The 15,105-nt window shown below is 36.5% G+C and overlaps 1 protein-coding gene across 5 annotated transcripts in view; it reads left to right on the plus strand.

Moving 5' to 3' along the window:
- The window catches only part of celsr1a (cadherin EGF LAG seven-pass G-type receptor 1a), a 265,136-nt gene that overhangs the window by 166,771 nt on the left and 83,260 nt on the right, over positions 1-15,105 (plus strand). For all 5 annotated transcript variants that reach the window (XM_039761083.1, XM_039761082.1, XM_039761084.1 and 2 more), the window contains 7 exons: positions 3,174-3,331; positions 5,466-5,629; positions 6,274-6,399; positions 12,204-12,370; positions 12,631-12,816; positions 14,160-14,273; positions 14,542-14,716. In XM_039761083.1, coding sequence (XP_039617017.1) covers positions 3,174-3,331; positions 5,466-5,629; positions 6,274-6,399; positions 12,204-12,370; positions 12,631-12,816; positions 14,160-14,273; positions 14,542-14,716 — 1,090 coding nt within the window. The remainder of the gene's footprint in view (positions 1-3,173; positions 3,332-5,465; positions 5,630-6,273; positions 6,400-12,203; positions 12,371-12,630; positions 12,817-14,159; positions 14,274-14,541; positions 14,717-15,105) is intronic.

The following is a 15,105-nucleotide window of genomic DNA, read 5'->3' on the forward strand; positions in this document are numbered from 1 at the left end:
TATATAAGCTATTGACATCTATCCAGCTGTATTTTTACTTTGTGAATTTTGTCCACCTTCTTAATTTTTCAGTTTATGAGCCAATGGCTCATTGTGTGAGTGGTACCTGCAAAAAAAGTGTGTATGGCCACAAGTGAGACAAACAGTAATGTTCAACACATAAGAAAAACTCACCAAAAAAAAAAAAAAGTATCACGTGTAATTCAATATTCAACACCAGACACAAAGCATTCTATAGTTTTATACATTGTAGTACACTAAACGCCCATAGGATGTAGAAAAGAGTAAATGACCTAACATTGCCATGTATGTTTCATTTTCTTAAAATTGATTTATTTGTTTGTATACATTTTCAGGGTTGGTGATGGCGAATAAACTAAAAAACGTATGGAGAACATTCATACCACTTTAATCACTACGTGCCTATTATTGGTACTGTACGTTCTGTACAATGAATAGAATGATTGAGAAAGTTTGCATTGTATACTGTACAAGGATTTTGCTGGAGTCTGGTATCAGACACAGGAAATGGTTATAAGTGTAAATTCAGTAAATGTAATCTTGAGTAAAGTAGACAGCAAATACATCAGGAGAAGGCGCAGGTAAAGTTGGCAAAATAAAATGTATGCTCAGTCAACACCACAGACTATAGAATAGAAACAAGCTACAGAGGAATGGGGCGAAAAAACCTAGACTGCGGATACTTTTGTTCTCTTGTTGTAATTTTTACATTTAAAGTACAGACACAATTATGTTTATACTGAAAGTGAAGACTATGAGGACCAGCTAGACAAAAGTATAAGTAAACACAGGAAAGATACACATAACCACGTAATTGGGCAGAGCAAGACAACAAAAAAAAATGCCACCAGCTTCTGTTCTTAGAAAGTGAAGTATGGAGAGGAACAAAGTTACCAGGTTTCAGACATTAATTTCTTGTTTTATAATAGTAAATGTCATCATCATTTCTTCATATAAGTTACAGGTTTTGATTTGTGAATTGTTTATTTTATACTTCACATGTAATTAATAAATGATGGGATATTTATAGTGAAACGTTTTTCTATGTATAATATATTTTTCATTTTGTCCGCGTTAGATTTTTTTTGTTTTGGTTTCTCCCCTCCTCCCAAATACACTGACTTTTGACAACCTCTGAATGCACACAAATTGATTTCTAAAGGCTCATCAAGTGATTATAAGTAAAACATTTTTAACATTTGTTGGGCAGTCTCTTTTTACTCAAGCCCTAATGGTTGAAAAGCTATGTATAAAAATGTAACATTTTTTCTTTCAAGAAATAAACATGTATGTTTCCAGTTAACCGTCTTCCAAAGTTATGCATTCTTCTAGAAACATTAAGCAAGAATATAATTTTTAACGAATACGTTTATGAGTAAATAATAAATAAATGATAAATAAAAGCTAAAACTATGATGCTTCTCAAACAGTTATAAAATAATTAGCAGCAAGGTACTGGCAGCTTTCATTTCCAGGGCAAGCAGCTTTGCCTTTGATCAGAAAGTTTACAGAGGGTCTAAATGGGATGTGCATAATTTGTAACAAGTAACACAAGACCAGGGAGCATTGTCTTTATTAAATGATCCACACTTAAACAGCTAGAGCTATAAAATGTTTCCTAGATAACTCACATATAAACAGCTAAAGTGGAAAAACGTCTTCTTGGGGCATTTTTGGGAGAGTAGATAGTACTGCTTTACACCACATATTACGGACATTTCTTATGGACACTGCTACTGCAGCACTTCATGTTTTCCCATATAAACCTTTAGTTGCAGGCACCTGTTATCTTATCTTTTTACTTACACGAGTATGATACTTGAAGGCAGATAGTCACTTAAATTATTCTCTCCTTACTCCTTCACTGAAGAAGACATGGCCGTACAAAAAAAACAATACTACAGCAAGTAGGCAGCTTATTGGGATCATACACAGTATCAGATACTGTATAGCTATAGTTGATGTGAACTCTGTATGATAAGACAAAAGCACTAATTTAATAATGTGTGACTGAATCCCAGAAGTTTTGAAGATTATTTCATATTGGATTGTTTTTTAAAACAACTCTCTTCAACCTTTTCCCACAGATGGTAAATTTGGTGAAATGTTTAAGACCATAAAATAATACACCTTGTCAACAATAAAGTTGAGTTACACAGTGACAGTCAGACATTAGCACATACTATTCTATTAAACTAAGAAAAAAACACTTCCCAAATTATCACACCACCATCCCACAGTGCCCAGATTCAGTGTGTCCAGTATGTCAAGCAGCTACCATCAGCATGAATCACTTGAAAAAAACATTCAACTTTACTCTACACTGTTGTCCAGAGTTTACTCTAGCTATAATTTTCGGCTAACGATAACAAACAGGAAATGTCTTACAATTGCTATGGAGAATTTTACCTTCTGAGATGCTCTCTGTATAGCATGTACTGCACAACCCCATTTTCATTGATTTTGCCAGCCTCTAAATATTTCTCAATCTCATCTAGCCTCATATCTTTTGTTTCCTGCCTTAAGACAACCACTAGCTTGACTGTGTTTGGTTGTTTGATAATTCTTGACACATTTTAGACCCAGTTTTGTGTGAAACATCAGGAAGACGACTGTGTCTATGATATTCCATTCTGCAATCAAAATCATTTAGTGTGTGCTGTTCTCTGCTTTCCTCTCTGAAGTCACCATATTCTGTTTGCCAGGTGATGTTTTTAATGCAGGCATGGTCATCTACTATATATCAAATAAAATGTTAAACTTAATATACAGCTTACTCATTGCATAATACAGGTGTCTGCTATTATTATTATTTGAGATAGCTGCCAGATTAACTAAATCACATTCAAACATCCATTTTGTGACTTGTATTTTGTTTAATAAGTCTCATCTTAGGCAAGCAGTGTGGTGTAGTGGTTAAGGCTTTGGACTTCAAACCCTAAGCTTGTGGGTTCAAATCCCACTACTGACACTGTGTGACCATGTGCAAGTCACTTGACCTGCCAGTGCTCCAATTGGAAAACTAAGAGAAATGTAACCAATTGTATCATAAATGTTGTAAGTCGCCTTGGATAAAAGTAGCAGGTAAATGTAAATCTTTGTTAATTTTTTTGTAGGCACTCAAATTCAAACATTTTATTTTCTTGTTCCAGCCTAATATTGGAAGATTAGGTATTCCTCATGGGCCATCTGGTGAGAAGGTTGCGGTCGTTACTGTGGATGACTGTGACACAGCCATAGCAGTGCGCTTTGGTAATATGATTGGAAACTACTCATGTGCAGCTCAAGGAACCCAAACTGGTTCAAAAAAGTAGGTCTGCTTCTGTGTGGCTTTGCTTCTGAAGCTTTGCAATTAAAGAAAGAAGGATTGGGCATTTAGCCGAGTTGCCTCAACCACTAGTGTAAACAAAAAGAACACAGTCTGTTGCTATGCTGCTGCTTTACATAAAAGAAATTGCTTTGTTAACATTTTAATGGACTTTATATTTAAGAAAAATGCTGCATTTGTATTTTGTGTTTGTTTTCTTATCCAGCAGTAATTTGTTTTATTTCAGTGAGTGAGCATTTATGTTAGACTCAAATAGGAGTAGACTCATTTTAAGTAAATTAATCTACATTTCATTTATTTTGAGTTACAAAATCCTACTTTATAACAAAATATGAATTATGAATAAGTAAACATACAGTGCATCCGGAAAGTATTCACAGCGCATCACTTTTTCCACATTTTGTTATGTTACAGCCTTATTCCAAAATGCATTAAATTAATTTTTTTCCTCAGAATTCTACACACAACACCCCATAATGACAACGTGAAAAAAGTTTACTTGAGGTTTTTGCAAATTTATTATAAATAAAAAAATTGAGAAATCACATGTACATAAGTATTCACAGCCTTTGCTCAATACTTTGTCGATGCACCTTTGGCAGCAATTACAGCCTCAAGTCTTTTTGAATATGATGCCACAAGCTTGGCACACCTATCATTGGCCAGTTTCGCCCATTCCTCTTTAAAGCACCTCTCAAGCTCCATGAGGTTGGATGGGAAGCGTCGGTGCACAGCCATTTTAAGATCTCTCCAGAGATGTTCAATCGGATTGAAGTCTGGGCTCTGGCTGGGCCACTCAAGGACATTCACAGAGTTGTCCTGAAGCCACTCCTTTGATATCTTGGCTGTGTGCTTAGGGTCGTTGTCCTGCTGAAAGATGAACCGTCGCCCCAGTCTGAGGTCAAGAGTGCTCTGGAGCAGGTTTTCATCCGGGATGTCTTTGTATATTGCTGCAGTCATCTTTCCCTTTATCCTGACTAGTCTCCCAGTTCTTGCCGCTGAAAAACATCCCCACAGCTTTTCTGCCACCACCATGCTTCACTGTAGGGATGGTATTGGCCTGGTGATGAGCGGTGCCTGGTTTCCTCCAAACGTGACGCCTGGCATTCACACCAAAGAGTTCAATCTTTGTCTCATCAGACCGGAGAATTGTTTCTCATGGTCTGAGAGTCCTTCAGGAGCCTTTTGGCAAACTCCAAGGAGGCTGCCATGTGCCTTTTACCAAGGAGTGGCTTCCGTCTGGCCACTCTACCATACAGGCCTGATTGGTAGATTGCTGCAGAGATGGTTGTCCTTCTAGAAGGTTCTCCTCTCTCCACAGAGGACCTCTGGAGCTCTGACAGTGTGACCATCGAGTTCTTGGTCACCTCCCTGACTAAGGCCCTTCTCCCCCGATTGCTCAGTTTAGATGGTCAGCCAGCTCTAGGAAGAGTCCTGGTGGTTTCGAACTTCTTCCACTTACGAATGATGGAGGCCACTGTGCTCATTGGGACCATCAAAGCAGCAGAAATTTTTCTGTAACCTTCCCCAGATTTGTGCCTCAAGACAATCCTGTCTCAGAGGTCTACAGACAATTCCTTTGACTTCATGCTTAGTTTGTGCTCTGACATGAACTGTCAACTGTTGGACCTTATATAGACAGGTGTGTGCCATTCCAAATCATGTCCAATCAACTGAATTTACCACAGGTGAACTCCAATTAAGCTGCAGAAACATCTCAAGGATAATCAGGGGAAACAAGATGCACCTGAGCTCAATTTTGAGCTTCATGGCAAAGGCTGTGAATACTTATGTACATGTGATTTCTCAGTTTTTTCATTTTTAATAAAATTGCAGAACCCTCAAGTAAACTTTTTTCACGTTGTCATTATGGGGTGTTGTGTGCAGAATTCTGAGGAAAAAAATGAATTTAATCCATTTTGGAATAATGCTGTAACATAACAAAATGTGGAAAAAGTGATGCGCTGTGAAAACTTTCCGGATGCACTGTAAGGTGCTAAAAAGTCTGAAAAAATACAAAAAGACGATTATCCTATCTTCTGTTTATTTTTGTATCTTTTGAAAGAAAAGATGGATTTCATTAACCTTTGCCTTTGTTACCATTTACTGCTAACAGGTCATTAGACCTAACTGGCCCTCTGCTGCTTGGTGGTGTCCCAAATCTCCCAGAGGATTTCCCAGTACGAAATAGAGAATTTGTTGGCTGCATGAGAAACTTAACAATTGACAGCAAACCCATTGATATGGCCAGCCACATAGCCAACAATGGAACAATTGCAGGTGGGGAGTATATACTAAACTTTATAAATGTAACAGAAAAAATGTGTTCTTGGTAGCAAAGCCTGTAGTGGTCATTTACTGTAAGCTTGTGAGTTACTCTAAATAAAATTGAACATGAGATAATGAAAACCCATATTGTATTCCTGTTCTTCCATAGATATGCTCCATATCTTCCAAGATATATGATATGTAAGATATATCATATATTCCATAAATATTTAAATATTAATAACATTATAAACTTTACAGGTATGATAGACCTACTTTTAGAAGTGAAAGTAAAGGAAGAATGCCTAAAGTTGGAAACCAAGTCAGTGTATTGTTTCAGTCTCTTTCAGTTGCTTACAAATTTTTTAATTATTAACACTTATAATAATACAAAATATGTTAACGGTTGGCTTATAGTGATTAAGTATCAAAAATAAGCCCACGTAAATTATTGTTAAACTTTTGAAACAGCTAGGAATACATGACCAGAGTTGCATTGTCTTATAATCATAACATTACATTTTAGTAACTTAGAACATAGGATACTTAAACACAACAAATTTGTTTTGAATGGGCAGGTAAACTAAAATATATAGATAATACACAACAGAATGTGATTAGTAATTGATTTCTTTTTTCTTTTTAATTATTTAAAGGCTGTGCTGCAAAGAAAAACTTTTGTAATATAAATATATGTCAGAATGGTGGAACTTGTGTGAACAAGTGGAATACCTATAGCTGTGAGTGCCCTCTTGGCTATGGAGGAAAAAACTGTGAACAAGGTAAGTGGGACAGAAATGACATATGGATGCAGTACACTAGTGTCTTTTTTGCTCTGGAAATTCACCATTACGTTTATTGTAAAGTCTTCTGATAAGGTAACATTTTGTGTATTTTTGCCTACTTTTCCCCTTTCTACCTTAAAATGATCTAAATTAAAACCTATTCTACTTTGTTTTACTTTTCATTTTCTAAACCTGCTCAATCCAGTGCCCCTTTAAATCCCCTTATTTCCAAATGCCATTTCATGTTGTTATTTTGTGTGTTAACAGGATTCTTTATTTAAATGAGATACAAAATTGTTTCTTGCATTCTTGCAAGTCTACATTAACACTTTTACTACTAGTTGCTTTCAAAAATAACACATAAATGCTTCTTGAGATAAACACAATAATACAGTTTATTTAGAATGTATGGATAGTAGAAGATAGATATATTTAAGTATATATATTGTGACCTGTAGGAGGAGCTACAGCACCCCAAACCCCAAGCACATCCACACAGACACAAATCCAGGGTGCAAATACAGTACAAAGGTTTATTACAACCAAATGCATTACACAAAGTTTTCTCCTACAAAGCTGCATAACCATAATACAAATCTTTACTTTCTCTATTTCTGTTCTTCTCCTCCACTTCTCAAAGGTGAGCATTGTCCTCTTCCACCTGACTTCAACTTGCCTGGGTGAGACCGATTGAGCTGCTGCCTTTATGCAGGACCCGGGAGTACTCCTGGTGTTAGGGCATAACCCATAGAAAACACTTTTAAGTCAAATGGAAGTACCAGAAAGTACACATCACAGCTCCCTCTGGAAGCACCCATGGACACCACAGGACTACAGTTCCCAGTATACCCTGCAGGTGTCCGAACAGCTGCTGAAATTTAGGGACACTACCATCCAGTGTATTGGGGGAGAATGTAGTCTGGCCCCTCCATTATATTGGCCTCCTGGCTGGATAAGGATATTTGATTTGTTCTTGACTGGATACCAGCATACTCACTTCTTTAGCTGGTTATGAAATTTCTTGTATTTGCACTTTGGCATTCATTTGCTTATAGCTAGTCTCTGCACTGGCTGACCACACCCTGTACATGTGTGTGAGTGCATGCATGTGAGACACTGCTGTGCACTTTTTATTGGATTTAGGATGAGGAACTCATAATAACTAGAATTTATTCTTCTCAAGGTTATAGCCTTTAAGTCACATTGACTTCAATACCATAGTACATCAGCTAGCTTTGTCTTACCTAATAAATTACAATTAATACTTCTTGTTAGCTTTTACAACAAGAGTGTCTGGTAGCAGACTTTTTAAGTCAGGACTTGCCTTCTACCCATGGCAGAAAATGGATAATGTCAGTCTGCCTACACTTGGTGTGATCCATTATAGAATTAAACTCATTTCATTACCTGAACAAAACAAAAAAAGAATAAATTATTACCTTTTCTTAAAAAAAATTGCCATTGTTTTCTACTTTTTGTTATATATTCTGTAATTCAGATCCTTTGTGTTAACAATTGTTCACATTTTGTTAAAAAGATAAAAGAAAGTTAAAATAGTTTGACATAAACTTTTAAAATTGAATGTCATTATACACTTAGGCAAGTTTTGTGCCTATTATGCTATGCTGAAAGAGATTTATGTTATTCTGTAATTTACATGCCAAACTTAAATTACTTTTAGTAGACAAAATAAGTGGTCAGTTTGGGACAGTTATATCAAGTGATAGGGAATGATTCTAATGGTGAATGTAATTAAAGAATATTTTGTGTTTGTGTTTCTTATCTGTACTGCATATTTGAAATGTAATGGCTATTTAGAAATGTATACTTTCACAGTGTGTTTACAGTGCATCCGGAAAGTATTCACAGCGCATCACTTTTTCCACATTTTATGTTACAGCCTTATTCCAAAATGGATTAAATTCATTTTTTCCTCAGAATTCTACACACAACACCCCATAATGACAACGTGAAAAAAGTTTACTTGAGGTTTTTGCAAATTTATTATAAATAAAAAAAACTGAGAAATCACATGTACATAAGTATTCACAGCCTTTGCTCAGTACTTTGTCGATGCACCTTTGGCAGCAATTACAGCCTCAAGTCTTTTTGAATATGATGCCACAAGCTTGCCACACCTATCCTTGGCCAGTTTTGTCCATTCCTCTTTGCAGCACCTCTCAAGCTCCATCAGGTTGGATGGGAAGCGTCGGTACACAGCCATTTTAAGATCTCTCCAGAGATGTTCAATCGGATTGAAGTCTGGGCTCTGGCTGGGCCACTCAAGGACATTCACAGAGTTGTCCTGAAGCCACTCCTTTGATATCTTGGCTGTGTGCTTAGGGTCGTTGTCCTGCTGAAAGATGAACCGTCTCCCCAGTCTGAGGTCAGGAGCGCTCTGGAGCAGGTTTTCATCCAGGATGTCTCTGTACATTCCTGCAGTCATTTTTCCCTTTATCCTGACTAGTCTCCCAGTTCCTGCTGCTGAAAAACATCCCCACAGCATGATGCTGCCACCACCATGCTTCACTGTAGGGATGGTATTGGCCTGGTGACAGGCGATGCCTGGTTTACTCCAAACGTGACGCCTGGCATTCACACCAAAGAGTTCAATCTTTGTCTCATCAGACCAGAGAATTTTGTTTCTCGTGGTCAGAGAGTCCCTCAAGTGCCTTTTGGCAAACTCCAGGTGGGCTTCTGTCTGGCCACTCTACCATATAGGCCTGATTGGTGGATTGCTGCAAAGATAGTTGTCCTTCTGGAAGGTTCTCCTCTCTCCACAGAGGACCTCTGGAGCTCTGACAGAGTAACCATCGGGTTCTTGGTCACCTCCCTGACTAAGGCCCTTCTCCCCTGATCGCTCAGTTTAGATGGCCGGCCAGCTCTAGGAGAGTCCTGGTGGTTTCGAACTTCTTCCACTTACGGATGATGTGCTCATTGGGACCTTCAAAGCAGCAGAAATTTTTCTGTAACCTTCCCCAGATTTGTGCCTCGAGACAATCCTGTCTTGTAGGTCTACAGACAATTCCTTTGACTTCATGCTTGGTCTGTGCTCTGACATGAACTGTCAACTGTGGGACCTTATATAGACAGGTGTGTACCTTTCCAAATCATGTCCAATCAACTGAATTTACCACAGGTGGACTCCAATTAAGCTGCAGAAACATCTCAAGGATGATCAGGGGAAACAGGATGCACCTGAGCTCAATTTTGAGGTTCATGGCAAAGGCTGTGAATACTTATGTACATGTGCTTTCTCAATTTTTTTATTTTTAATAAATTTGCAAAAATCTCAAGTAAACCTTTTTTCACGTTTCCATAATGGGGTGTTGTGTGTAGAATTCTGAGGAAAAAAATGAATGTAATCCATTTTGGAATAAGGCTGTAACATAACAAAATGTGGAAAAAATTATGCGCTGTGAATACTTTCTGGATGCACTGTATATCTGACAACCCAGTGATTTAACACTAGAATCCCTGAAGCCTACAAAAAATGTCGTAATGCCAGGCCACCTTAAATTCCCTCACACCTCTTCATCTTTATTTTGCAAATGTGTCGATCAGCAAAGCAGCCTGCTATCCCATCCCTCACCGACTCAGCTGAAGTCAGTCGCAAAGTTCTCCCAACTCAAATCTGTTTATATGGGTGTGAGGTGCCTTGAATTGTATAGGGTAAATAATATATTGTTATTTGGAACACATGCATTTCATGTGTGTTTCTTGTCTACAACGATCTGGGTCAATGTAGGAAGAAAGGAAATGTGAGACAAGGAATATTGAACACTTAACTAAAACAGAAACATTTTCATGTTCTAGTAGTAACTGGCAAAATGCTAACCTGAAGTATATAATGTGTGAAAACCAAAGTCCAAATATCAAACACTTTCAAAAAGGGTATAACAAAACAAGTGTGCTTTTTTATTCAAGGATAGAACCAAAGAAAAAAAAATCAATTTACATTTTGGTGTCAATGAGTAAAAACCCAAGCCCAAATATCAATTGACAGAAAGCTGGCTTTTCTGTTTAGTTGATGTAGAGGTAAGAATTGCTTCCCCATAAGCAAAAGGTTGTGGGTTCAAACCCAGACTTTCCCCTTTTTGAGTAATGAGCTGCTATAATAATTATTATTACTATAATATAATAAAAACATGCATTTGAGTCTGTAACACCCGTGGTAAATTTTTGCTACTTGTAAAAGTTAGTTAGTTTTTTGTTTTTTTTTCCCAGTCACGTTCACGTGGTACAATGAACTTGCCTCTCCCTCTCTGAGTTGATGGCGTTTATCTCCATTCTTTTCACAACAGTAGCGATGATCACAATTGGTGCTGTGGTTGATGCCTTGTCAGAAGTATTTGTCGTACCGGCAATCAAAGATATGATCCCCTATGACCGCTATTAGACTGTCTTTCGGCATTTGCGCTTTGACAACAAAAACACCCGTGCAGAACGTGTGAAAAACGACAGATTTTGGACATCTGGCGATGTTTTGTTGAGAACTGTGTTTTGAGTTACAACCCAGGGCAACATATTACTGTTGGTGAGCTACTGTTTCCAACCAAGGTCCGTTGTCCTTTCTTGCAATACATCCCAGGAAAACATCCCAGTCATTCCATGGGAGAAAGACTTTCCGAGACTGTGGTCATAAAGCTTATGGAGCCGTTTCTGAACAAAGGCAGAACCATAACAACAGACAACTTCTTCACGTTGCTTTCACTGGGTAATAAACTGCTGCACAGCAACACAACTCTGCTTGGCACCATAAATAAAGTGGTATGGGTACTTCCACCTGTAGCTAAAATCACTTTGTATGCAAGCAATTCTCCATGCTAGTGTTTAGATCTGGCAGTACCATGCTGACAGTGTATACACCCAAAAAGAAGACGTCTGTCTATATTCTCAGTACCATGCACCATACCATGGAGATTTGGCAAGACTGGGGAAAAAACATGTTCAAATGACATAGCGTTTTCAAATAACGACGTTTTCATGCATGAAAGTGTGTGTGCATGCCTGAGAGAGGCAGAGACAGATTTGATGAAATAAAAGTGGTTAATGGAATGGAAAATAAACAATTTTGCAAAGGTATAACGAAACAAGTGTGCTTTTATTAAAGAATAAGTTTGAATAAAAATTCAAGAGACAAACACTTGTATCTCTTCAACAATATGTTTTACAGGTAGCAAAAACTTACACTGGGTATTGCATACTCAAATCAAATGTATGTTTTTATTATATTATAGTAATAATAATAGCAGCTCACTACTCAAAATGAGGAGAGCCCAGGCTCGAACCTGCAACCTTTTGCTTATGTGGCAGCAGCTTTTACCTCTACACCAGCCAAACAGACAGTTGACTTCCTTCAATTAATATTTGAGCTTTGGTTTTTACTCATTGACACCAACATGTACATTAAATCATTTCTTTTTCTTTGGTTATATTCTTAAATAAAAGTGCATTTTGGTTTATCTAGTATTAATCCTTCTTTGTTCAAAATAAGGTAATGTAGGGAAAAGCTTTGCATGACAACAGCATTCTCTAAGTTGTATCTATAGCTTAATTAGTTCAATTTGTATTCTAATTAACAGATTCTCGCATTAATATTTTTTGTTATATATTGTCTTTAAGAATATTCACTGTAAATTTGTTTCTTGTTAAATTGCAAAAACTCCAGAGCAGTGTTTTATATTAGGAAAAGAACATAGCATTATAGTATAGAAAAGTGTATTCTAGTGACATCTAAACCTACATATAATATATGACATGTAGAAAATATAATTAATTTTTCCTTTGTGTCTTTATAGTGATGCCTTTTACCATGCATTTTGAAGGGCAAAGCATGATATTCTGGAATGAGCCAGACATCACTATTTCTGTGCCTTGGTACATTGGCCTAATGTTTAGAACGAGGCAAAGTAATGGAATGTTAATACAAGCAAATGCTGGAGCCTCTTCAAAGATTGTCTTAATGGTAGGTGTGCATAATTTGTAACACAGAATTAAATGTGAGTAAGCTACATTGGCATATAAAAATGAACATGCAATGCAAGACAGATATTTTGAACTTTTTTTTTTTTTGCTTAGAAATAATTTGCTATATATAAATGTCAGGCAGAATGGCCTGTTGGGTTAAGGCTGAGGAAATTACCACATTATAAACTGTAATTGCCTAAGCAATGTTACACCATGGATTTTGGAATGTGTACGTAATTATGTTTTATTTTGTCTTAGATAACAAACAGTTACCTACAGTTTGAAGTATACCGTGGAGTGACACAAATAGCAAATTTAAAGCTTAGTCAAATCAAAGTGAATGATGGGGACTGGCATCATTTACTTATTGAACTGAAGAGTATTAAGGATGGAAAGGATATAAAATATCTAGCTGTGTTGTCTCTAGATTATGGAATGTACCAGGTAAGAACTTTAAAAATGTTTTCTTCACAATGATAGTAATTAAACTAATCAAATTCCATAAACATGTTTTTCCTCCTACACTACTAATTCCAATAGAATGAGACGCACAATTGTATACCGATACACACGTACCTGGAATTTTACGTATTATGTCTAGGTGCAGTCTAAAGAAGGGTTAATACTATTTATACTGTATATAGTCAGTAAAAGCATGCAGCTAATGTGGAAACTCTTAACATTAGTAAGACAGACAAATACTTTCAGAGAAATTTTTACATACAACAAATAGTTAAACACCTTACATTTATGTCTGTGCTGGATTAAATAGTTGGCATACATTTTAACAGCCTCATAAATATGGCATGCTTTACCAGTTGCAAATCATTTTACATGGCTTTCAGTATATCTGTCTAGTGTTATAATACTGTATATTTGATTGTCAGGACTATGGTAAGTTAGACGAAGGCAGCGGGAGATGGAATTAATAATGCATACATTACAGTTATAGGATGTAACCAACACGAGTAATCTGAGTAACATGTTATTACAAGGCAAAATACCCTGGCAACATCTGGAATTTCTTTATAATGGCTAAGGAAAGAAAGCAGTGGTTTATGTGTTTTTAAATGGTGATTCTGTTGTTATTGCTAACTGTCCAATTCATCATCCACACTGCCTTTCTATCAGTGTCTCTGATCTTGTGAGTTGGCAATTTGATTTTCTTTTGGCTTCAACTGGATTCCAGAATTGCGGTAACCCCTTGCTGGGTTGTAACCATGAATGCTGTGATGTCTGATGCATTCTCTTAGTTCAAGGTGGACAGTTTGTAGTGCTTAAATTATAAATAAAAGCCAACATATATTATAGTAGATAGAAGCAGCATTGCCTAGGAATGTAATGTTAAGCTGTAGTCATTTTGCTAGCATGGCTTCAGTCTGTTTGGATTTTTCACTTGCTCTGAGTCAACAGGTGACACTGGTGTGTCTTTAGTACACATGGGGGAAAATCCATTATGACCCCATGGGTCAAAATTTTGAGCACGAAAGTAGTCTTTTTTGTCTGTATGGTCCTAGACAGCAGCTAGGATCCATATCGGTCAAAAGGTGTAGGATTGCATAGGTAAAGTGAGACATTCTATTTTATACTGTAAATACAGATGAAGAAAAACAAAACAAATCAAATTTAATACTGAATATCAGACGTTAAAATCATTTAAAACTATTTGAATATAATGTACCATTAAGTAAATGAAATATTTAAAATGAGCATCAGATATTTGAATCAATGTTACTAATTTAAAACACAAGTAATGTTCTGTTTATTTTTATGCTATCTTTCAACAGAAGAATGTGGAAATTGGGAATGACCTGCCAGGGTTAAAACTACAAAACCTATATGTTGGGGGCCTTTTCAAAGATGATAAAAGTGTTCATCAGGGATTTGTTGGTTGCATGCAGGTAAGGGATATTTGGAGTTTTTTTATGGTTTGTCAAACTTCATATTATGAAAAATGACTTATTAAAATAATATGTTGGAATTTTATAACATGCAAGTACTATTTACAGCATTATTTTCATATAGTAAAAAGCTCAGGTGACTTAATGAAATTATACTGGCTTTGTAAACAAATATATGAAGATTTGTATTTTCTTTAAGAAAAGATATATGATATATGAAAGCAGAGTTTACATTTAAGAAATAAAATGGCTCTAATTATGATTGTAGGGCCTAAGAATGGGAGAGACTTCCACAAACATTGTCACTTTAAAAATGGACGATGGGATTCAATTTCAAGTTCGAACAGGATGTGATATAAGTGACCCATGTAACGCAAGACCATGTCCTGAACATAGCCAGTGCAGCGATGAGTGGAATACCTACACCTGTATTTGTGACCCAGGTATTTAACTTTTTACTGATTCTATTTATATATTGGTTTTATTTAGATCTTGCATTCTGCACAAATCATCTATTGATATCATATATTTCTGGTGCAAACTAATGTGTGACATATATAGTTCTGTACTGTATGTTTGCAAACTATAACAACAGTTTAATTTGAGGAGAAGCATGGTTTGTTTACAGCTCCAAGAAACTGCTTTTAAACTCTGTTCTTATCAATGTCTGCTTAAAGTTTATATAATATCACTGTCTCCTCTTACTTCCCATATTACAGATTGGGTTTGAGCCTAAAAAAAACAAGTTCTGTGAGAATGTGGCCAGATGTATTGCTTGCATCTTGTGATGGGCTGATTCCTGCTTTGTGTCCAATACAGCTAGCATAGTCTC

Source organism: Polypterus senegalus, chromosome 8 (genome assembly GCF_016835505.1).
Source record: "Polypterus senegalus isolate Bchr_013 chromosome 8, ASM1683550v1, whole genome shotgun sequence".
NCBI lineage: Eukaryota > Metazoa > Chordata > Cladistia > Polypteriformes > Polypteridae > Polypterus > Polypterus senegalus.